A 22,289-nucleotide genomic window follows, 5' to 3' on the forward strand; every position below is an offset into this window, starting at 1 on the left:
ACAGTTCGTTCAACATATATGACAGTTAGTCCTTAAAGCTTACAAATGCCGCTGAGAACTGTTGTCTCACGATACTTGAATCACGATCTCCCGGATGTGAGCGATCTCTTCGTCCGTGGCATTTGCAAAGGTAAGGGAATTAAAAATTCCCTGTTCGGAATCAACCTTTATCTGGCTTCGCTTACGACATCATCACCCCTTCCTTTCTGTGCTTATCATTGAAGGATACCTGTAACTTCTTGTATATTTATATTTTCGTAAAAATGTAATAAAGAATCCCCTGATATTCGTTTCTTTCTCGAACTTGTAGTAAGCTTTTCTGCTTATGTTTTGAAAATAGAGTACTATCCTAAAAAGATTATAATACACTGTTAGTAGTTGCGACTTATTTATCGGCAACAACTGTCGTCTCAAAATTTCCTATAGCTAAAATTGTTGTAGTTTACAGTGTTTATAATAAATTATAGCACACATGCATGGTGCTGTACGTGAATCTCTCACAAATGAAATTTCACGTGTGTCATTTAATATAGATGGCAAAAGTCCACACGCCACGAAACAAGGATCTTGCACCGGGTATCGGAAGGTACAGCAGATCGGCCATATACAAAAAGAGGGCTCTCTACAAGAGGAAAAAGACTGGAGTAAAGAAGGAAGTGACCGAGGAAGCGAAAACTCGAGTCAAAGAGGTTGGAGGAGATAAAAATGGTGGTACAAGAGTTGTCCCTGTTAAGAGAGAGGTATGCTATTGAAGTTATCAATGCACCTTTTTTAATGATTTAACAGATAGTATAGACAGATATCTCACCAGTTGTATGTGATGTCTTGATACTCATTGGCCATCCCCCTGGGGGGTGACCCCAGGCAAGGGAGGGGACTTTGTGAAGGACCCAGAGAAAGTGCTTAAATTCCCCCTCCTTAAGAGGGGCACAGAGCAATCAAAGTTAACAAATTCAATGTATCAAAAATGTTCAAAATAACCTTGACATGCCATTATTATGACCCAGCATCTCCCATAATAATAATAATAATAATAATAATAATAATAATAATAATAATAATAATAATAATAATTTACCAATTTATATAGCGCGTATTTACATGTGCTGATCAATAGCACTTTACAATCATATGTTTAAAAGAAAACGAAAATACATTACCGTGAGAATAAAATAAACTAAGTTACAAACTATAAAAATACTTCTTAAAAAGATAGGTTTTAAGTCAAGATTTAAAACTGTTAGGTGATGTTGCTTGACAAAGCTCCACAGGTAGCTCATTCCAGAGTTTCGGAGCTGCTGCTGAGAATGATCTTGCTCCCAATGTTGTAAGCATCTTTTACCTTGGGATGGTCCAATAAGAGCTTACCAGTAGACCTAAGATTATATAATGAATTCGATTTTATACTAATAAGATCGCTAAGATAAGTTGGCGCTAGGTCATAAATACATTTGAAAGTCAAAAGTAAAATCTTATAGTCAATACGCAAAGAAACTGGCAGCCAGTGCAGCTCATAAAGCGCCGGTGTAAAGTGAGACCAACCATCACAATCTTGTTGGGATTCTCCCAATTTTGCTTGAAACTCCTGAATCCAGACTAACATGTGATCGGAATAGGGAAAATCCCCAATTTGACATTTGTTTTGAAATTTTCAAATGAATTCTTATGATAAATACACAAGAACATCTAACAGAGTGTACTTAACTGTCATGTCATGTTGAGCACTGTCATGTGACACATTACCATTTTCATTGTATCTTTGCATGTAAATACAGGAAGGGTTAGATAACCATTGTTCCTAACTTGTGGCTTTGAATTGTTGAGAATTTTTCCTGGTAAACAACCTCCCATTTAATAGGCAGAGGTTGCTTACCTGGGGAAAACCATTTTTTCAGTGTGTATTGTTTATTTCTTCTGTAGTCTCGCTATTACCCAACAGAAGATGTAAAACAACCCCTGAAGAACCGCCGAAAGGCCAAGCTCACTAAATTGAGGTCTTCTATCACCCCTGGGACCATTCTTGTGCTATTGGCTGGTCGTCACAGAGGCAAGGTTAGTATATAAGCAAGGCCACACCATTCACATCATCAAGGAGCTGTTGAGTCGTTAATTATTGTGACATTCTTGTTTGTGAATGATGTGCAATCTGGAAAATATTATTTTGAGGGTCAGTGTCATTTACTTAGGTGTTTGTATTATTGAAAATCCCTAGAGTGATTATCGCGGAATAATAAAAATACGCACATTGTCTTCATCATAAACTTTGTTTAAAAGTCTAATCTTCAATCATGCAATAAGAGACCCACTAATGGGGAACACTTTAGCAAGTTAACAAATTGCATGTTGCTTCAATGGACTCCCCTCTTCTGATACATTTCATTTGCTTCTGTCCTTTTCTAAAACACAGCATGACAGTTGGGCGTAATATAAAGGTGGTCCATGGTAAAAAAAACTCGAAAGTTGCTATTACTTTGACTTACACACAGGAGAAAAATGTATGCAATGCTTATAAAGATATTTTTCAATTGATCGGTTGGGTCAATCTGATTATTTCTGATGATCACTCTCTTTCATACAATGTAGCAGGGTTGGGTCATAGCACTTTAGCAGGGTCATTCAAAAATGAGAAAAATTGTAATTATTTCTTTTGCAGAGGGTTGTCTTTCTCAAACAACTTGCTTCTGGCCTTCTTCTTGTTACAGGTAACATTAGCATGTTTTACACTGTTTTGTTTCTCTAATAAGCATTTTCTCCCTTTGCCAAACTAGCAGTTAGCCCGGTGGGGGGCAGGTACCTTTGATTTAAGAATTTTTGGGTGGGGATGTGCCGCTGGAACCCTGGAACCCTTAACCTCTACCAGAGCTAGTGCAGCTGAATTTTGCTACACTATGCTGGACTAAACTCCCCAATCCCCCCCCCCCCCCCCCCACTATCCTAGAGTAGCTTTTTGGCTGAGTTGCATAAAATCATGGTAGACGAACATTGGTCGAGGGATATGTTTGTTAGAACTGGAAGAGTGTTTCAGTTGGGCTTTTACCATCAAATCCTTGCTTTCTCTAGCCTGCATTGCAAGCATTTCCGTGTGAGTTCGTTGAGAAAGCTGGGACATGTAACTCTATTGGAAATGTTTGCTACAGGATATGCTTTTCCTGAAATCTGCCATGCAATTCATGGTACACCAAGGCAAACCCACATATAGCTTGATGCTAACCCCGGATGAAAGACTGGTTTCTTTTAGCTCTGTACTTTGGTCCTAAGTTGAACTTGCATGCAAAGCCGATGTTAGTAAAACAAGACAACAGAACATATGTATTTCTAGTCAGCATTAGGCTTAGGGTATATAGAGGGTATTACATGGCTGCACGGAGATACGAAATTTATCTTTGAGTGTTGAAAAATATTTCACGAGTGAGCGCAGCGAATGAGTGAAATATTTTTTCAACGCGAGAAGAGAAATTTCGTATCTCCAACCGGCCATGTAATATTCTATTTATTATGTAAAGTGAAGTTTGACATTTAATCCATTTGTATTCCATTTTAATGAACTGTGCATTGATCTTTTAGGACCCTACAAGGTGAACGGTGTCCCTCTTAGGCGAATTTCCCAAGCTTATGTAATTGCTACGAACACTAAAATAGATTTGGGTAACTTCAAGCTTCCTGAACGCCTGACTGACGATTTCTTCAAACGCGAGGCCAGGAAGAAGAAACGCTCAGAGGACATGTTTGAAGATGTTCAGGAGGTACTTTAACTTGTCAGTCCAGTCCATTTTGTTTAGTATTACCAATTACTTACCCTTATTCACTACAGAATTTATCATAAGAAAATAAAATACATGTTGTAAAATACCAAAATCATAGCTTCATGACAAACAAATATGTGTCCTTAGCCTTGTGATAAAAGTTGCAATCAACTGAGAAAAACTTCAAAGGCGAACAAGTTTCAAAAACCCCAACTGTAATCTTGTTAAAGATCATAAATGTCATCTTTTGTATTTGTTGTGTTATTTAACCCTTTAGGTCCCAATAGTGACCAGCATCAATTATCTCCTAACATTATCCATACACTCTCAAGAGATAACATATGAGAATTAATAAAATGATCACCCTGGATAGAAAAAATTGTGGCGGGTCTTAAAATAGTGTGGCGATCGAGACAAAAACACTCCCCTCCTGCAGTTGACTAGCTCACATGTGCATGCTTATCATGTAGCTCACCTGTGACTGGGACTGACAACAATGTAGAACTTAGACTAAATTGCATATTAAAGCCTTCATATATAGCCACATAACTGGTTCTGTTTCAGGAGAGGAAACCAAGTGAGGAGCGTGTAGAAGACCAAAAGACAGTGGATGAGCAAATACTTCCTGAGATCTCCAAGGTGCCACACCTCAAGAAGTACATGAAGACTTTGTTTTCACTAAGAAAGGGGCAGTACCCTCACTTGATGAAATTCTGAGCTTGTTGGTGTAAATTACAAAAATAAAGCCTTTCAATACATGGTAATGTTTTATGTCTCCCGTCATTTTTTTCTCCCCGTGAAGCTCTTCCTTGGACTTTTCCCATAGATTCAATAACATTTGCGATATGTATTTGAGTATCCAGAAGTGCACCTCTGCTATAGCCTCCCCGCAGACGTCCTTTGAGGTTCGTTTGTCACGCATATGAATGCGTGACAAACGAACCCCAAAGGACGTCTGCGGGGAGGCTACCTCTGCTAATGACCGCTATAACAAAGACTTCTTTTCTAAAATTCCTTGCGAGGCTGTGGAATACTTATAGCGGGGTGACATTCATTCTCTCTTAAGTTATAAGTGAGTAAATCATAGCAACGAACCATAGAACAAACTGAACGCGAAGTTGCATTGAGCCCTGTTAGACCGCGAGTGGTCTTTTTTCTTTCCCAGAGCCACGCTCGGCAAGTTGAAAAGAAAGTAAAATTATGCTTCGCCGCTCTCCCATTACGCGTGCTCTTGATTTACTGTGGCTAAAAACAAAAATAAGAGACTGCTCACCGTGTAGAGCCGTGTTTTTGCTACGCACAATTACGTTATCCGCTCAGCAGAAACTTACCTTGTGGATACCGCTATCCCACCCTTTATAAACAACCGGGACAGATACATGCATACACACAACCTTTATTTATACACGATGAAAGTCAAAGCTTACAGCTTGTAGGGTCGTGTAGTAAAGAAAATGAACAAATAATTGAAAAAAAAAACAATAAGAATATTCAATAATGTGTACTTGACAAAGTTGAAACATCAAAAACCTCACATCTAAAATTCTTGTTAAACATAGAAATTATGGCACATGACAAGGTTAAAAGTATTTGAAACTCTTACTTCTATAATTGATTGTCTGCAGGGCTAAAACATTAAAGTTAAAATCCATAAAAGCGTAACTCTTCAACGGTTTAAGTGAAGGACTTAATGTCGACACACTCCAAGACTGATTCATAAGATCTTCCCATTGCATTCCAAGCCCTTCCAAGGTACGGCCCCTCTGTGTTTTGCATATATTCTGACCCCCCCCCCCCCCCCCCTCCCAAAAAAAGGTACTTTATTTGAGTGTCAGTGTATTAAGCACGAAAGTGCTAATTGGGAACAACATATTTTACGTCTCCTAATGGAGACGGGACCGCCATTTTACGTGGTCATCCGAGCCACGCGAAGGTCCAGCCGCCTGCAGGGCAAAGGAAGTACCTTTATTTCTCAGAGTATTGGTCCGGCCCCGGGAATCGAACCCGCGACCTCCCGCTCTGCTGTCAAGCGCTCTACCAACTGAGCTAACCCTGCCGCGGTTAAAGCAATTAACCGGTTACCCAAACAATGAGTCCATGTTTCAATCTCGTAGCAGATCTACAACTTCGTTGTGTCACTTGATCAACCAGAGCAAGTGGCAGTAAGTCGTTGTATCCTTTAAAAGTAGTGAGCACAACAGAAAACGGGCGCGCGAGAAGGAGACACCCCTCGCGTGTCTCCCTCGCGCGCGCCCGTTCTCTCTTCGCCCACTACTTCGAAGCGCCTGCTACGCAGGCTACAAATTTTGCACATCTTTTGTTTTTCGTTTCTCCTGGGTATTACAGCCGTCCCAAGAAAAATTGAATACAATGCTTGTTCGGGCACCGTATTTAATATTCCCACTACAAGAAAGAACCAGTCGAGCCGGTTTAATTGTTTACGCGTTCGAGTGCACCTCTGCGTTTAGGTTTCAAATATCGTACGCCTTGTCGCTGTCTCCTTGTTCGCACTGTTACCAGAAGGATACTTATCAAGGAAAACTGTTTAAGTTTTTCCATTTGCAAGAGCAATTGTGAAAACTTCGGCTTTGGCGATAGCGAGTTTGGTGGAAGAGACTGGTAATTAACAAAACTGAGCTCGGGGTTGCTCGGGGTCTGGTGATCAGCCAAGTCGACGCCCTTTCTTCGAAGAGCGGCCGGCGCTTACGAGCTGTAGATTTTTGTCGTAACGTTGTTTCTTCAGGTACCAAAATGGCAGACGAAGTCCTAGATAGGGAGAGCGAGGTGTTTATGGCGAAACTTACTGAACAAGCTGAGCGATATGAAGGTAGGTGAAATGTTCATAGTTATAATCGGGCCGTGTCGGTGTTAAAAATTGAGATACAGCAAGAAGTTATTTCGAGAAGCAACGCCATTTTAAACAGCACGACGCTCTGAATGTCTTTGCGCCCTTCACACATAAATGAAATCTTAGACATAGTATTTCGCCTTAGTTATTTATTTTGCAAACACGAGAGGGTGTAAGCAAAAGCCCTCGTGTTTTGTCAGAAATTCAGTGACAGCTTTTAGAAGCCTTTGTACAGTACGTCACAAGGTTGGGTGACTGCGATTGATCGCATCACGGCATAACTGTAAGCTTAAGCTCGCTGGATTCGAGTCAATAAAACGCCCCCTTTTTTCCTGCCGGTTTCCACTTAATAGCTAGCTGCATGACATTGCCCCTTTTCAAAATAGCTCAAACTCCATGACTTGCTCGGTTTAGTTCGGATCTTCCGCATAATTCAGTTAGTTGTTGAGAAATATTCTTACATGAAAAAATCATCATGTTGTGGAGTGAACTAATAGCTAGGACATAAAGTAAGGGGTTTTGAAGCAATGACTGCCAAGTTAATTGAGGGTATCTCGCAGGATCTGGGGGCATGCTCCACTAGAGCGTTTTGGAAATGAGAACTGCAAGCAATCTATTAAGTTTTCTTTTGAGTCACTGTAGATTGAGAGCATTTGTGAGAGGTTAGCGGTGAAACCAGGACGTACAAGGGTGGAAGCCTGAGTGAAGAAAAAATAAGAGACTGAGATGGGATCATTGATCTTGTGATGTGCCGCTTAATTGTCTCCTTTATTGCCAGTTTTTTTCTTTCTGACAATATTGACGCCATAGCATTTGGTATGCTACTTCCTGTAAACAAACAGCTTGTTTGTTCGCTGCTGTTTGGTTCTGTATATTTTTAAAATCTAAAACCCTCGGCTACAAGCCGAACCCCGTTCTTCGTGAAAAATCTCCTGGAATTTTGGGTCGAAAACTGAAAAAATCGCTCGGCTTATAGGTGAAGAAATACGGTAAGTTCTGCTTTTATCTGGGAGGTATTGCTATCTGGAAAATGCCAAAAAAGAGGTTTCCTCATAGTAAGTGAGGAAGAAAGTGAAAAGGCGAAGAAGCTGTGCAATATTTGTAGGATGTGCCATTGACCAGGGTTCGAAATTCCCACAAGCTAACTCGCTAGATGTGAGCCAAATTTGCGATTATCGAGTGTGGAAAAAAATCACTTGCATTTTCTAGCCAACTGCCTCGTATACTGTGTAGAAAAATTAATTTCAAAATAGCAAAATGTCTCAACCTGATCTCTGTTGGTAAATGGGTTTTTAAAAAGGCAGCAAAGAGTAGAAAAAACGTTCGGCTGGCTGCCATGTTGTTTACATCAAATATTGCGTGGGACTAGGAACTAGCTTTCAGAATCCCCAGGTGTTCCTTGCTTTCGCGTAATTCGCAGGAAATCACAAAAATGGTGAAAAATTTCAGACATTACAAAGTTTTTTGGTGCTGCTACAAGCAATAATAATGGAGAAAGTAGTGAGCCACTGCCTAAAAAGGCAAAAGCCTCAGGTGTTCCGCAAACGGCTTCATTAAAAACGGTTCGGAAGTGGGAGGAGCTTGAAATCGAGTTGGGGAAAGAACACAATGACGACGGAGTTGTTAACAAGATTTGGTGTGTGGTTTGTAAAGAATTTGGAACAGCATGGAGACTAAAATCATATGAATCAAAACTAGAATTGATACATGGATATTATGATTTTATGCCTGGTTCTGCTATGTAAACTTTTGTTGTAACTATAACAATAAATCAGTTACTATGATGTAGATATCTCTCTACCGTAATCATAAAAACTACTTGAAACTTTCCTTTAGTTCGTAAAACACTGTAAAAAATCGGCTATTTGACTTCCGCAAATACATAGTAAGTGACTATAGTCTAAAAGCAGTACAAAAACAAGCTCAGTGTTTTAGGTCAATGAAATTGATATGTCACAGGCATTTTAATTTTCAACATTTCTGATGTGTGGCTCTATTATTGGGGTGAAATTGTAAAAGATTCTACTGTTTGAGATTTTTAAATGTGGCCATTGGCCAATATGTTAATGGCTAACCGTATTAATGAGGGTTTTTATAAATGTATGGCTGTTTTGCCAGGTCAAAAAAAGTGGCTGTGATGACGAAGTGCAAGGCTGTGCTCTAACGGCGCCCGGTCGCCTGAGGCGACTAACAATTAGCTTCGGGCGACTGAAAAAAAATTCCCGGTCGCCTGGCCGGGCACTCTTGCTTCTAGTGCAGTGTTCAGTTAAGTGGGCAGAAAAATTTAACATACCATTGTTGGCTTGTTGAGTCAGAGTTTACTAAACCCTACAGAAAATGTTTTTAAGAATATTGAACAAAAGAAACAGGCGCGCGTCGATGTTCAAAGGTCGTTCTGCGTGATTTCACACGTAACATAATACATCACTGTGAACGTGAAAAGCGGCATGGATCAATTTATTGTACCGCTTCTTAAAATAGCTTTAAAATTTTTTCTTTCAGATAGAATGGTTTATTAGGTACAGTTTTTAGGAGAAACTGTTAATACTTTTCTGACAGGCATAGAACGTGCCTGGCAACGAGGAGTAATTTATTTTTGCATAAAACGGAAGTTGCTGTATTGACCAGTATGCAAATTTAATATTTTTACGGTTTTTGGCTGTTGTGTCTGCTTGGCTAAAACATAACTTATGATTGTTTTCTTCCCTTTACATAAGATAACGAAATATCAAAAGAAAAGATATGATTGTTCTGATTGAAAACTGAAACTTAACAGGGCAGTTCCACGTTGTCTTGGCATTTTACATATATAGGCTAAATTTAGCGGCCAAAAAAAGAGAAGAGAAGAGCTGGTTTACACTTCGACCGTATCCACAAAAAGCTCAATTATCCTAAAAGATTCACTGATAATATAGAAAAGAAAATTAAAGATGACTTATTTTTTATTAAAACGATAGGTTTGGGGCTGCGGCGGTTTCACTGTTTCGCGGAATTTTTCACGGGAACTTGAGTTCTATCTGCCGCGTAAACTCTGTCACTTTATATTTCATGCCACATTGATTCACCTTTCGAAAATTTATTTTCAAGTTTAATATTACTGGTAAAAAAGCACAGTTTTCCTATGTTTGACCCAAACATCTTAATGAAGTTTACGTAAACCTGCTGCAATTTTTGTTTTTCCCTCATTAAAACCTGAACAATTCGGCGGCATTGCTAACATTTTTGGTTTTAAATCTGAACGGCACGAAAACTTTGATAGGTTTCATAAGACAACGTGCGGGTTTTTGTCGCACCCAAAAGCTAAAATTACCAAGTTTGGTGATAAGCAGGCCAGTAAGATTTGTGTGCGTACAAAATACTTCTTCATCAGATGTCCTCAGGCGAATAACTTTGAGGTCTGGCGCCTATAGCTCAAATGCTTTTGAGCCCGAAGGGCTCCCTGAAATTTTCCTTAGAGCACAGCCTTCAAGTGGCTGTATTACCAAGGTGGCTGTTAGGCGGGGTTCCACTGTATCAGATATTTTAAATTTGCCCGTTTGAAAGTAAACGTCTCTATAAAACATGGCATTAACGTTTAACATCCAGAGCAGAAGTACAGGTTCGGTACCTGGCATCCCCCTTTATTCAGCAGATTCTTTTTTTTCTTTTCTTTTTGTGGTTAATTACTGGTGCCAGTAATGCATTATGCCATCTTCTGTAGTCCATAGGTAAGCCCTACTCCCTGAAGCGTGAAATAAGACCGACAGAATCTGAAATGGGTCGGGGTTTTCTTGATTTCTTTCTTAAGTTGCTCTTTGTGATTAACGTGCCATGTTTAGAGAATTATGTTCTCTAAAGTGATGAATTGAACTTTAGGATTTCAGTAAAAATGAACATTACTCGATTGAAAAATAGCCACTTTCACAATCAACATGGTGTCTGTGAACTGTCCATTATTGTCCTTGCAACAGAACTACAATAATTGTAGCTTTTTTAGCTTGGTTCATAAGCTACAATTATTGTAGCTTATGAACCAAGTACGGACTATTCATTATAATTCATTGCACCAGTAAGCACATAATTATGTCCTCTCAGGGGACAAACTCTCTAGTCTTGTGTTTTCCTCAAGAATATACAACTTGTTTTGAAATCTTACAGAGATTCTGCATGTGCTAAGGTACCACAGCATTGTTTTTAAGAAAAATATAATTTTTGTATTTTTGCCTACTTTCTATAGATATGGCAGAACATATGAAGAGGCTGGTGAAGACTGGCGTGGAACTTACTGTTGAAGAACGTAACCTTTTGTCTGTGGCCTACAAGAATAAAATTGGTGCTCGGCGAGCATCATGGCGCATCGTAGATGCCTGTCAAGGTAAATTAAAAGAAGTAAACAGGGGTTACAAGGAAGAAATTGAACAAGAATTGAGGGACATTTGCAAAGAAATCCTCGGTCTCCTTGAAGATTATCTCATTGCCAAAGAATCGTCTGGCACAGCAGATCCAAAAAAAGCAGCTGAAGCAAAAGTTTTCTTTCTGAAAATGTAAGTATTCTGTAAATACTGAAGATTGCATATTCTGCAAGACCTTCCATCTTAAAATCTCTTATACTTTAACAATTTGATCTTTATTGTAAAACAATATTATAACACATGTATTACACATATATTTAGCCTGCGTAGTAAGCATTTACAGTCGAGTTGTTAAAGCGGGAGAAAAAAAAAATGGGAGGGGGAGGGGGAGGGGAGAAGAGGAAACGCTTGCCCGCAAACCCCACGATTCTGGAAAACGCCCCTTGATATTTCACGGTTCGGTTCATTTGTAAATTGACAGCTCGTCAAGATAGATAACGAATAGATTACCAGATTTGAAAAAATTACTTTGTTCCCTAAAACACGCTCCACGCGATTGCAAAACTGTAATAAAAAGAAGCTTTACTATAAAAGAAGGTTGAAACTCTAAGTGATTGCTGCGGAATTTCTTATTCTTTATAGTTGAGTTAAAATTTTAACGTTATGTGGCTTTATCTCATCTGAAACCTTGTTAAAACGTCACAAAGAAATGATTTGTCCGGAACAATTATTTAATCTGCCGGCTATGAGTTTTGCAGAGCAGCTGCTCTCTTTAGGCCAGCCAGTGTCGAAAAGTTCACTACAGTACATGCCGCTCAATTTTCAATCACTTGTCCATGGGTGCTCTAGCTAGTGTCTAGTACTCGATGTTCTGATTTACATTGATGTTATCTCCAACCAACAGTCCATTTTTTCCACTCAGATACGCACCCCGTCATTTGAAATAAATTGGCCTTCACTGGTCTCCACTGCTCGATCTCCAATTGTACTTTTGATTCAAGGGACTTAGATCTGATAAACCTTCGCACAAACATGATTCAAATAAATATCAGACTAAAGCATTTGTAATCTGCGACCACAAATCAGATCAGACCAGATCTGTGGCGTACGTAAACAAAACATACCTGGTTTGATTGATGTATTGATTGCTATTTAATCAACACTACCAGCACCGCACCAATCAAAAGCTGCCTTTGTGGGCGAACGCAGTTTTTCAAAATCATGGGGTTTGTGGGCAAGCCTTTCCTTCACTCCCTCCCCCTCTCCCCTCATTCCTTCTTTTTTTGCTCTTGTTCTAACTTTCTCGACAAACTTGCGCGGAAACGCTTGCTATGCAGGCTAACATATATTTAACTTTATTATGATATTATTTTTTTCAGCGGTCGTATCATCTGACATGTGTGTCACAATGGTTTCAGCCCTAAATCAAATTTTAGCCCTTAGCGGCTAAAATTTTATTTTTGAGCAAATTGCAAATGTAAAAGAAAAAATTCATAATTGCAACTATAGGAGTCACAATTTCGAGCCCTTTAGTGACACTCATCGCAGGTGTTTAGGTTTATTGGTTCTAATGAAAAAATACTGAAACAGTTCTTTGTACTTCAATGTTAGAATTTTTAACTGGGCTGCCTGTGGCCAACCCAGTTGGCCAGCCCAGTTTATAAAATATGTTCCATTTTCTTCGTGGAAGGGGTGGAGGTGTGCCTTCCGGCTCTCCTATATCAGAACAATATCCATAAGCGTGTTTAGGTTAATTAATGTAAAGGAGTAATCCCCCCCCCTTCCCCCCACCAGATTTATGTTGTCACAATGAACACTATCAATTATTAACTTAGAAACAATAAAGCATGTTAAGCAAAGGCAACCATTAGATGAAGATGTGTTTTTGAAGCTAGCATACTGCACTTTTTCATTGTCTCCTTCCTCTATAAAGGAACTAAATGCTCTTTTGACTAATTACTGGGCTGCCCGGCAAGCCCAGTCATAAATTCGGTTTTCGGTCATCTGTGGCGAAAAACGGCCTCCCGGGGGAGGGAAGACACGAGGGTCTGGTACCAAGAAACGATGTTCTCAAAAATGGTTTCATATGATTTTTCCTTGCACCGAGCCTTGCACGGATACTTTTTGTACCTCGTCTCCGCTCCCCCTGAAAAACCCACAAGGCGTTGCGAACCTGATGAAGGCTATTTACGTTGTTCGAAGCGATTCGATCATAGTTTTTAATTATAATTTTTTTATTGTTCGAGTTTAAGTCAGTTAGATGATGTTGGCGCTGGGAAACTCAGAGAAATGCTCACGTTGCATACAAACCGACACGCCGTTCACGGTAGGTTCACACCAAAAGATGACTGTGAGCGTCAGGTCTGGAACGCCGGGGCCGCTTTGTGAACTCAAAGAGAGAATTATCGATCGATGTAGTACTTGAGCAAGCAGCTTTAAGAAGCACAATTTATGAGCAAAGTATTTCACCAGTTGACGACACTATGGCTGAAGACTTTTGTAAGCTGTCGTAGTCAGTGAAGCGAACAACTCAGTTGCGGATGAATGTGAGATGAATCCTGATGTTACGCCAACCATGAGCAAGGGACGTGACAACTTTCCCATGTTAGAAGACTGGCTTTTCCTTTAAATATTTCCTTCTATTTAATTTGGAGGTCTAAATTTCGGATACTGAGGATAAAGAAGACACAGACAAAAATAGGAACTCTGAGAATTTCGCACACAAGTTCAAGGCTTGACTTGGGGGAAATAGGAGCTATTACTGACAAGGTTTGGTGACTGAGTAGAGCATACAAGTGTAGCCCATGTCGAGGTTTCAGGGAGTTTGCTTTTGTTTGTATCTGTATCTTGCTAAACTTTTATCATTAAATTTGTACATGATCTTGTGATCACAATTCTGTGTTTTCGCCCATTCAGCAAGCACGCTATATTGATGTCAGCATTAGCGAGTTCCATAAACATGCCTTTGAAAATTTTCAGCTGTCATGATGTTTCTTGATATTTCTTCTACCATTTTATGGAGATGTAAACTGAAGTCGCCGCAAAATGGAAACTTAAAAAAGCGTATAATCCATTTATCTCGAAACATAATACACATGACTTATACACCGAATGCAAATATGGCGGACCTCTCGGCCGGCCCGGGTCTAGTTGCGCGAAAGCGAGGCTAGTGAGGCCTCAAGAGTTTTGTTTTGACTGCGCGTCTTAGCGATTGAGTCGATCGATAGTGTTTGATTCGAGTTGTTGCATGCCTGAGGGTCACCAAAAAGAAGGTTTTACTCTAGCTGGAATAGCCTTTACTTTCCCGAGATCTTTTCACAAAGAAAGTTAAGGATTCATGCGATTCGGCGCAGCGATGGGAAGCACCTTACAGTGAAAGTGTGCTCGCTTCACTTGCTTTAGATGAGAGGACTCACGAAAGTATTTGAATGAAATAATTTTCACAAGAGATGGTGCTGTTCCAAGATGTTTGCATGGTCTGTTATTTATCCAACAAAAGGTTAACATTTTCGAGAACGGGAGCATCCGCTGTGGACTGTAAGATCTTTTAGATTTCACGCTGAAACCCAGCTGCATTAAAATGTATAACAACAACAAATAACAATCGCTGTTAATCTTACAAGCGTGGCCTGTGAAACTAGGTAAGAACCAGAAGAAAGCGACATATTTCAAGAACAGTCCTTGACCAAAGTGCACTGAAAAAACTAACAGAGGAACCGTTACCAAGTAAGAAAGTAAGAAGAAGGAAAAAGGTTCTGGCAGAGAAAGAGCGCGCAAGTATTCGAGCTTTGTATTTGACCTTGCGCGTGATCTACTTTAGCAACTTATCGAATGGTTTAGAGATAAACTAACAGTGATTTTCCAAAAATTGCTTCTTTTATGGCACTGCTCAAACTCTTGAACACAGGATCGTGAAGACTGAAAACATTCGGCCTTGTTGTCTGTCGTTGTGTCCGTGAGAGCGCCTAAAGATTGGTAAGTCGCGACGGCGGATTCACTAGTTCTCGAGGATATTTACTTTTCCTTGGTAAGAGAACGGACAAAGCAAACTTAAAACAGAACCATGAATCTTTCAGTTATTCTTCCATTCCAATAGTTTCGTGAGTCTTCTCTTCTGAAGTGAAGCGAGCACACTTTCGTTCTTTTAACTCCGTGATAGAAAAGTGCCTCCATTCGCCGCGCCAAATTGCTTGAATCCATTTCTTTCTTCGTAAAAAACCTTGGCAAAGCGAAGATAACCAATTTTCTTCTCTGCTGGAGTTAAATCTCCTCTTTGATGGCTCTTAAGCACGAAACAGCTCGAAGGAAACCATATTGATCGACTGAATCGCTAAGACGCGCAGTCAAAACAAAACTCTCGAGGCCTCAGTAGCCTTGCTTTCGCGCAACTAGACCCGGGCCGACCGAGAGATCCGCCATATTTGCATTCGGTGTATATGACCTTTATTTTCCTAATGGTGTTTTGAATACGAACGAACACAGTCAATGTGAGGGGAAAAAAAAACAGCAGTAATATACTCAGTAAATGAACCATAGGGTTTTAACTAATATAAGGGTCAATTATTGTGCATTGAGATGAATCGCTTGATAATAGAGACTTCGCTTGAAGATGTGATCAGAAGTAAACAAAGTCACAATAGTGCGTCACGTTCAGTCATTTTAATATCCAAGGACTGTGAATAGTGATTCTGTGACCCCCCACGGGATTTCAGGGAATGAGGTGAACGCACGCACACGGCACGCTCACACGCTAAAACAAAAGAACTAGCTTTAAACACGTTAGCTGCGTGTTAGGTACTTGCCACATTAACATCGCAGCCATTGTCTTCCTTTGCGCGGTAGAGACAAAGGAACGTGTTAAGATCTTGCTTGCAACTTTGCACGGTATAACACGATCATTGTGTCAAACGTATAGGTCGCTTTTTGAAGTTAAAGTTGCTTTCGATTTGTACAAGCACTACGTCGTAAGCTGTAAGGCTTTCTATTAGCTCACCAATACGATTCTAGTTGTCAATATCCAGTACAACATCGATCAATGAATCAACGAACAGAATGGAATGTCTCGACTTGTTGTCCGTTTATTTAATCCTGCGTTTGAGTTCTTCCTTGAATTTCGAATTCCTCGTTTTTTTAAAACAGCTTGCCAAACACAGACCGAACGAGAGCAATGTCCTCTGCTCTTCAAATTGTAAACTTGTGAAGGTAGCAAGCACAAATGCATATAACTTTGACAAGCGTAAGCTTTAGTATGAGAGCGAACGTGTAAGATGCAAAGCGAATCCTTCTTCTACTTCCTTTGATAAGTGAGGGATTATCCAGCTAGGAACTGTTCAACCGAACGGACTATCGATTTCAGCTTTATTGAATTTGAGAATTGCGTTTTCATGTAGACTGTAGACCGCAAATTAGGATCCTCTATTTACTGCACTTTTCACAAACATGCGAATTCTGAAGTTCAGAAGCCAACCGACGATTCCGTTTTCGCTGCTGTCAATCATCTTATCTTAACGGACCTCTTAGGAAACAAAACTTTACTCAACGGGTTCAAAAGGTCATGGTTTGTGATTTGTGGATTTCAATCCGTTTTGTGTTTCTTTGTTTCAAGGTTCTCTTTTTATCGTATTGCGATTTTTGCTCTGTGTGTGAAAAGTCATTCCTTACAGGAAAGGCTTTAAATGCAATATGAGACAAAAACAAAACTGAAATGTAATTTGCTTGGTCAGTTTTAAGAACCAGAATTGCATGAAAATAGTGCTAATTGTTTCCTGCTTAGAATGGCTAACTTGCTTATTTTTATTCATAATGGTGGAATTTAAAAGTTACTATACAGCCCCAACTTAAAAATGGTACTCATTTTTCTTGTTACAAAAGTCTTTCAAAAAGGTTACAATGTTCAAATGAGTTTATGTTTCACTCTCAGGAAATTCTGTGTCACACAGTGGTAGGCGACAAGGTTTTATGGGAGCCTGAGCGCGTACAGCCACCCCCTCCCCTCACAAAAAATTGCCCCTTGGCAGCCCAGTTAAAATTGACATTCGGCGATTCTTGTGTTTTTTTTTTCAAACAGGAAGGGTGACTACTATCGATATTTAGCTGAAATTGGTAAAGAAGAAAAGTCCGAGGAAAATGAAAAAGATCCAGCTCAAAAATCAGCATCTGATCATGCTCTAGATGCCTACAAAGCTGCAGTCGAAGAAGCTAATCATCTTCCTACAACAAGTCCTATTCGCTTGGGTTTGTACTTAAACTACTCTGTATTCTTTTATGAGCTCTGCAATAACCCGACGAAAGCCTGCGAACTAGCCAAAACTGCCTTTGACACAGCCATTGCTGAGCTAGACACCTTGAGTGAAGACTCATACAAGGACAGCACTTTGATTATGCAGCTTTTGAGGGACAATTTGACACTGTGGACATCAGACCAAGGTATGCAATGTCAATAGACCCTGTTTTCACTATACCTGCCCTCTATCCACCTGCCTAAGGTACTGATGTGTTAAAATGCAATGTCAGACATGGTTTTCTCAGTGGGCAAACAAGTGAAAAAAACCTTGTCGGTGCAAAAAATCCCTGTCGAGTTTGTTTATTCTAAACAACAGAAAATGAAGAACTTTTCATCTAAAAGACGGTCATGGCAAATTAAAAGTGATCATTGTTACTTCTTTGGATGATTAATTTGGAGCGAAAGGGCCTGAAGGTGGAAGGGCCTATGGCCTAAAAGGGGAGCATTGCCTTGGAGGAAAGCATGGCTACCAGTGAGCGCCTTTGCAATTTTGTGCATAGCCTGCACAGCATGATGGTTTTGATGAGGCGTGCAAATAAGCTAAGACCGGCAAAGCCACTGAAACTTTGAGGAGATTGGGGTACTAAGAAGCAACGAGAAACTGCCTGCTCAGACTGGCGGCCTTCTTGAGTAGTCCGTATGCCAGCGTACAGATCATGCCGATTGGATCAGAATGTATGCCCCTCAATCAAATATTTGGAAATTTCCCATGGGAGGTTTCCAACTGACTGAACAATCTTCTCCCCAAAACAAAATCAAAATATCAAAGAAGCATTGACTGGAGTGTTGTCGATCTTGAATATTTGACCGGGAAAACAGAGCTATTGTATTAAGCCTGAACAGGAAATGGCCAATAAACATTCAAAGTCATGGAAGAGGTTATGGCATTGAATTTTGTCAGCATGTTTTGGTAAGAGCATGATCTTTACTGTCTTTGCACTGGCCAAAGAAGAAATGCCCTCATCGAAAACATGTGAGATCGTAATTTTGGCTCTAAAAAGTATTATAGACGACTCAGTTTCGGAAATGTTGTCGCTTAGCTATACAGCAATGGAGCTTACGACGGAAACAGTAAGTTTGCTTGGAGAAAGTCCCCCTCAATTTTCCCTATCCCTTGGTGTTAGAAAAGGCATAAAAGAAAACAGTGCACTACATCGAAGTGTCAGTGACTGTGGTCTATGAATCACACACAAAGACACAGCGTAATTCTCAACAGTTGGTGTAGCTTTAGTGTAGCTTTTGGTGTAGGTTTTCAACTCTTCTCAGTTCCTTGACAATAGATGTCCTCACAGCAAACAAAATGATAGAAATCTCATCAATACTCAAACTGTACATTTTGCATGATTATCAATCATCGTCTCATTATAATAGAATAAACAAACTAGACCGTGATTACTCATTGGCAAATTTTATCACTTGTTTACCCCCTGAAATGCCACCTGGCATTGCTTTTATCCCATCGATCCCTAAGCATGTGTAAAGTCAAGGCCTCTTGAAGCTGGCTTTTCAAGTTCAGTTAGTTGGTTATTACAGCAACGTTTTCGGTCAAAAAATAAAGTCTAGGGACCATAACTTGTGTATCAATGTACGTCACTTAAGCAATGAAAGTGCTGATATCCTGGACGTCATTAATAGCAACCGGGAGTTTGATGTCTCACTGATTCTGTCCCATGCATCGAATCTGAATTCTTTTGGTTTAAATCCCACCGTACAAATTGTCAAGTCAGATCACTGAAAGAGAGAAAATATCAACTTCTGGTTGCCATTTTTGGCATTCGCGACATCAAGATTCTGGTTGCTTAAGGTCCCCAATAATACTGATAATAACCAGTTCATAACATACATATAGTCAATAATAGGAAGCTTATAAAACAACCACTACAATGGTAACAATGAGCATTTCAAAAAAGCAATGGTTTTTATGGGCAAAACAACAGCTGTTCGTGTACATCACACTTTTTGGTACATTTCTTTGAATTCCACTGCACGTTTATGATGTGAAACTTCCTAGTGTCCCTTTGTAACTTGGATACTGTCCTTAAGAACACCCTAAAAGCTGATTTAGACAGTGCAATTTTTGATTATGACTATCGCAGATGACTTTGTTTATGACATGACTTACGACCATCCACACACGCACGATTGTCACGTAGGACAGCCTGGAATAACGCAAGCAATGTCACAAGAGTGGCTGACATCAGATTCGTGTCGGCCATGGCTGTGTCTTGTTTCCTTTCTGAAATAGTGTTTTGGCAGATAAAATAAAAGGTCTTCCCCACTCCACAGTGATTTCAGGTGTTCCTTTTCTTCTTCAGTCCAAGACATCTTGCTGGCTGAGGTTGATTTATGACAGGAAACAGTGACTTTTTCTGAGTCTGCCATTTTTGTACATGCAGATCATGTAATTTCCAGTTCAAACATGAAAAGCTAAATATGTGTAAGCGACTTCTTACACCCTCCCATTCTCATCTCAAAATTTGTCACTAAAAGCTCATAACATGTCTTTTCTTTATTGTTTGTGGTTACCATTGTCGCACAAATTTTAAAACATGTTTCGAGTTGCTACAACATTTTTCGAGTGGTGAAGATCTGTTGTGTGGATGTCCTGGGTCTAATTTACACAACACAATGTGTCGTGAAGTCATGACATATACTAGTCGCTTGCCATAGTCATGAGAAATAAACCACCTAACCTTAACAGTATCAGTAAAGGATCAAAAGGAGAGATTTCAAGAATTAATAAAATGATCACTTAAGGGAAAATGCTTTCATTTTTTATCAAATTCTCTCAATTAATTTTTAAAGGAAATGTTTGGAGATCAGTCTGGATACATTGTGGGTAGATCAGGGTTTGCAAATTTTATTGATGAGTGGAGTCAGTGTGACTTCCGCTTCACAAATTTTGGAGTCATTTTGGAATATTTGGAGTCAAGTATCACAACGAAAAAAGCCATTTTCAGACTTTCCAGCACGTGGTCCTGGCATGTATACACTATCGTGAGGGATACACGAAGTAGCTGTGGCAGTCCGCTGACCTGGAAAGCTCAAATCCATGATGGCTGTCATTGAGTAATTTACCCTCTTCCTGTTTTACTTTACTTTCGATGATTTTATTAAGGTTTACAACATTTACAATTAACATAAATTGTATTTGTTGCGAAAAAGGTAAGGACAAAACTGTGTTTGTTACCGAAAATTTCCGGAGTCGAAGTGGCTCCCTGTTTGTTACCGAAAATTTCTGGAGTCGAAGTGACTCCCTCCGTAACCTCAGTGGAGTCATCTGAACAATTTTGGCGTAAAATACGCCAAATTTGGCGTATTTGCGAACCCTGGTAGATATTGGGAGTTAAATGGTTAACTTCAAGAACCTTTTTTTGGTGTCAGTAATATTTCATTTATTTTCTTTGACAATACTTGCAGATGCAGGAGATACCAAAGTCGAAGATTTGGAAGATGCTAAATAGAGAAGTCAAGAGAAGTTAGAAATTCGTTATGTGTAGGAGATTAAACTTTTTTGGTTAAGTTCTTGTGCAGTTATTACCCAGCAGGGACCCAGTAACCTGGTAAGGCCATGCCAAAAAACTCTTTTTTTGCTGAAAAAAATCTAACTTCTTGCCTTTTTCTAATGACAGTTGAATAATGTCTGTGTAGACAATTCCTTGCTGGTGTCATAGTTTACATTTTTAGAAAGCGGTCAAAACCACTGTACTTAGACGGGACCCATCACGATAATGTCTAAATTAAGACTAGTGCTGCCTTTAAGTAATGATCCCAGTAAGGTGGAAAGCAATTTTAGTTTATTTGAGGGGAAAATACGGATTCTTACGTGTGAATGTTTTTAAACAGGGAATGCAAAAACCTACAGAAGGTTAGTTTTAAAATAAAATGTTTTTTTAATGCCATTTTGAACGGGTTTTTCTTTGTTTTAAAAAGATTTTGACTAATCATAAGAGATGCAGACAGTAGCCAAGAAAAGTTCACAATATTATTTCACGAGTTCCTCACATAGGATTTTGTGCTTTTTAGACTCAGTTGAGATTTTGTCTGAAGGGGGGTGTTTAGAAAACTAAGGAGTAATGTACACGCTCCTTTACAAAGTTTTGATAATTTTTGTTGTTTGAACCAGTCATGCATAGTACAGACAAAAGAGAAGTTACAGCACCATGTTGCATTTCGGCATGTTCGTTTGTGTTGTTGCTTTCCTTCTTATATGGACCATAACTTAATGTACTTGCCCCCTATTTTCAACTAAAAGGAAGATGGTGACTCATTTGAATCCGGGGGGTGGGGGGGGAGGGGGTAGCCAAGGAAGCTATTGACTTGCACCCTTCCAAACCTCTTATTTCATTGGTCCCTTTAACCTGCTCTACCTATTGTTTTCAGGGATAGGAGCATTGTTATGCTACCATCCCTATTGTTTTTTCAGCCAATCACAAACCTGGGTAGAGGTGAGCCACCAAGGCCATCAAACCCTAACCCGAATTAAGACAAAAATCGGTCATTTTGCTACTCTGTTTACAAACAGAGACCCTATTTTATGACCCTGATTAATTTTGTTTCACATTTAGAATAGAGTAATTTTTAAACTGACATCACGATGAAGTTAGTTTTTTTTTGTAAAAAAAAAATTGTTGGTACCAGATATGTAGACTGCTCATGGCCAACCTTGACACTATTTTTAAGTCCTCTGCTCCAAAAAGACACCCTGTTTTATAAATTTTATTTCATTTGAAACACTATTCCACACAAGGTGTTTTTTTTCAAGTGGGTTCCTATTTTCTTGAATAGCTTCTCTTGCTTTGTCCTTTCAGCATTCAGAGTTGATTATTTTTTATGAGAAACATTTGCTAATGAACCACTGATGTAAACCGACATTTGGCTATGTGTTTTTAGATATATAACAGTCTCATTTACTTCGCATGAAATATTGGCCTACTGCTGGCAGTCAGTTGACTTGATTCTCCTGGAGATTCAGTCCAATTTCCATCATACATCACCTGAGGGGCAGATGTTATGGTTCAATTTTATCCTTATGGTTCTAATTTTCTTTTCCTTTGCTACAAGCTCTTGTCATTCGTTAACAT

At 39.5% G+C, this 22,289-nt stretch overlaps 2 protein-coding genes across 2 annotated transcripts; both read left to right on the forward strand.

Annotated features, from left to right (window-relative positions):
- Positions 1–39: 39 nt before the first annotated feature.
- Positions 40–4,507, forward strand: LOC140952174 (large ribosomal subunit protein eL6-like). Its single transcript, XM_073401596.1, has 6 exons — positions 40–130; positions 534–740; positions 1,921–2,052; positions 2,654–2,702; positions 3,565–3,743; positions 4,308–4,507. Exons 2-6 carry the CDS (start codon positions 534–536, stop codon positions 4,458–4,460), a joined length of 720 nt encoding a protein of 239 aa, XP_073257697.1. The 5' UTR covers positions 40–130; the 3' UTR covers positions 4,461–4,507.
- A 1,900-nt stretch (positions 4,508–6,407) lies between these two features.
- LOC140951707 (14-3-3 protein beta/alpha-B-like) lies at positions 6,408–21,007 on the forward strand. The gene is made up of 4 exons (XM_073401021.1): positions 6,408–6,570; positions 10,808–11,114; positions 16,990–17,348; positions 20,626–21,007. The coding sequence occupies exons 1-4, from the start codon at positions 6,495–6,497 to the stop codon at positions 20,667–20,669; spliced, it is 786 nt and encodes a 261-aa protein (XP_073257122.1). The 5' UTR covers positions 6,408–6,494; the 3' UTR covers positions 20,670–21,007.
- Positions 21,008–22,289: the final 1,282 nt, after the last annotated feature.

Source organism: Porites lutea, chromosome 11, assembly GCF_958299795.1.
Source record: "Porites lutea chromosome 11, jaPorLute2.1, whole genome shotgun sequence".
Taxonomy (NCBI): Eukaryota; Metazoa; Cnidaria; class Anthozoa; order Scleractinia; family Poritidae; genus Porites; species Porites lutea.

Excerpts from the sequence above, each read along its gene's own strand:
- LOC140952174 (XM_073401596.1), top strand. The coding sequence starts at position 534 with ATGGCAAAAGTCCACACGCCACGAAACAAGGATCTTGCACCGGGTATC. Across the intron at positions 2,703-3,564 it reads TGGCCTTCTTCTTGTTACAG|GACCCTACAAGGTGAACGGT; the intron begins GTAACATTAGCA and ends TTGATCTTTTAG. Across the intron at positions 3,744-4,307 it reads TGTTTGAAGATGTTCAGGAG|GAGAGGAAACCAAGTGAGGA; the intron begins GTACTTTAACTT and ends GTTCTGTTTCAG.
- LOC140951707 (XM_073401021.1), top strand. The coding sequence starts at position 6,495 with ATGGCAGACGAAGTCCTAGATAGGGAGAGCGAGGTGTTTATGGCGAAA. Across the intron at positions 6,571-10,807 it reads ACAAGCTGAGCGATATGAAG|ATATGGCAGAACATATGAAG; the intron begins GTAGGTGAAATG and ends TACTTTCTATAG. Across the intron at positions 11,115-16,989 it reads AAAGTTTTCTTTCTGAAAAT|GAAGGGTGACTACTATCGAT; the intron begins GTAAGTATTCTG and ends TTTTTCAAACAG.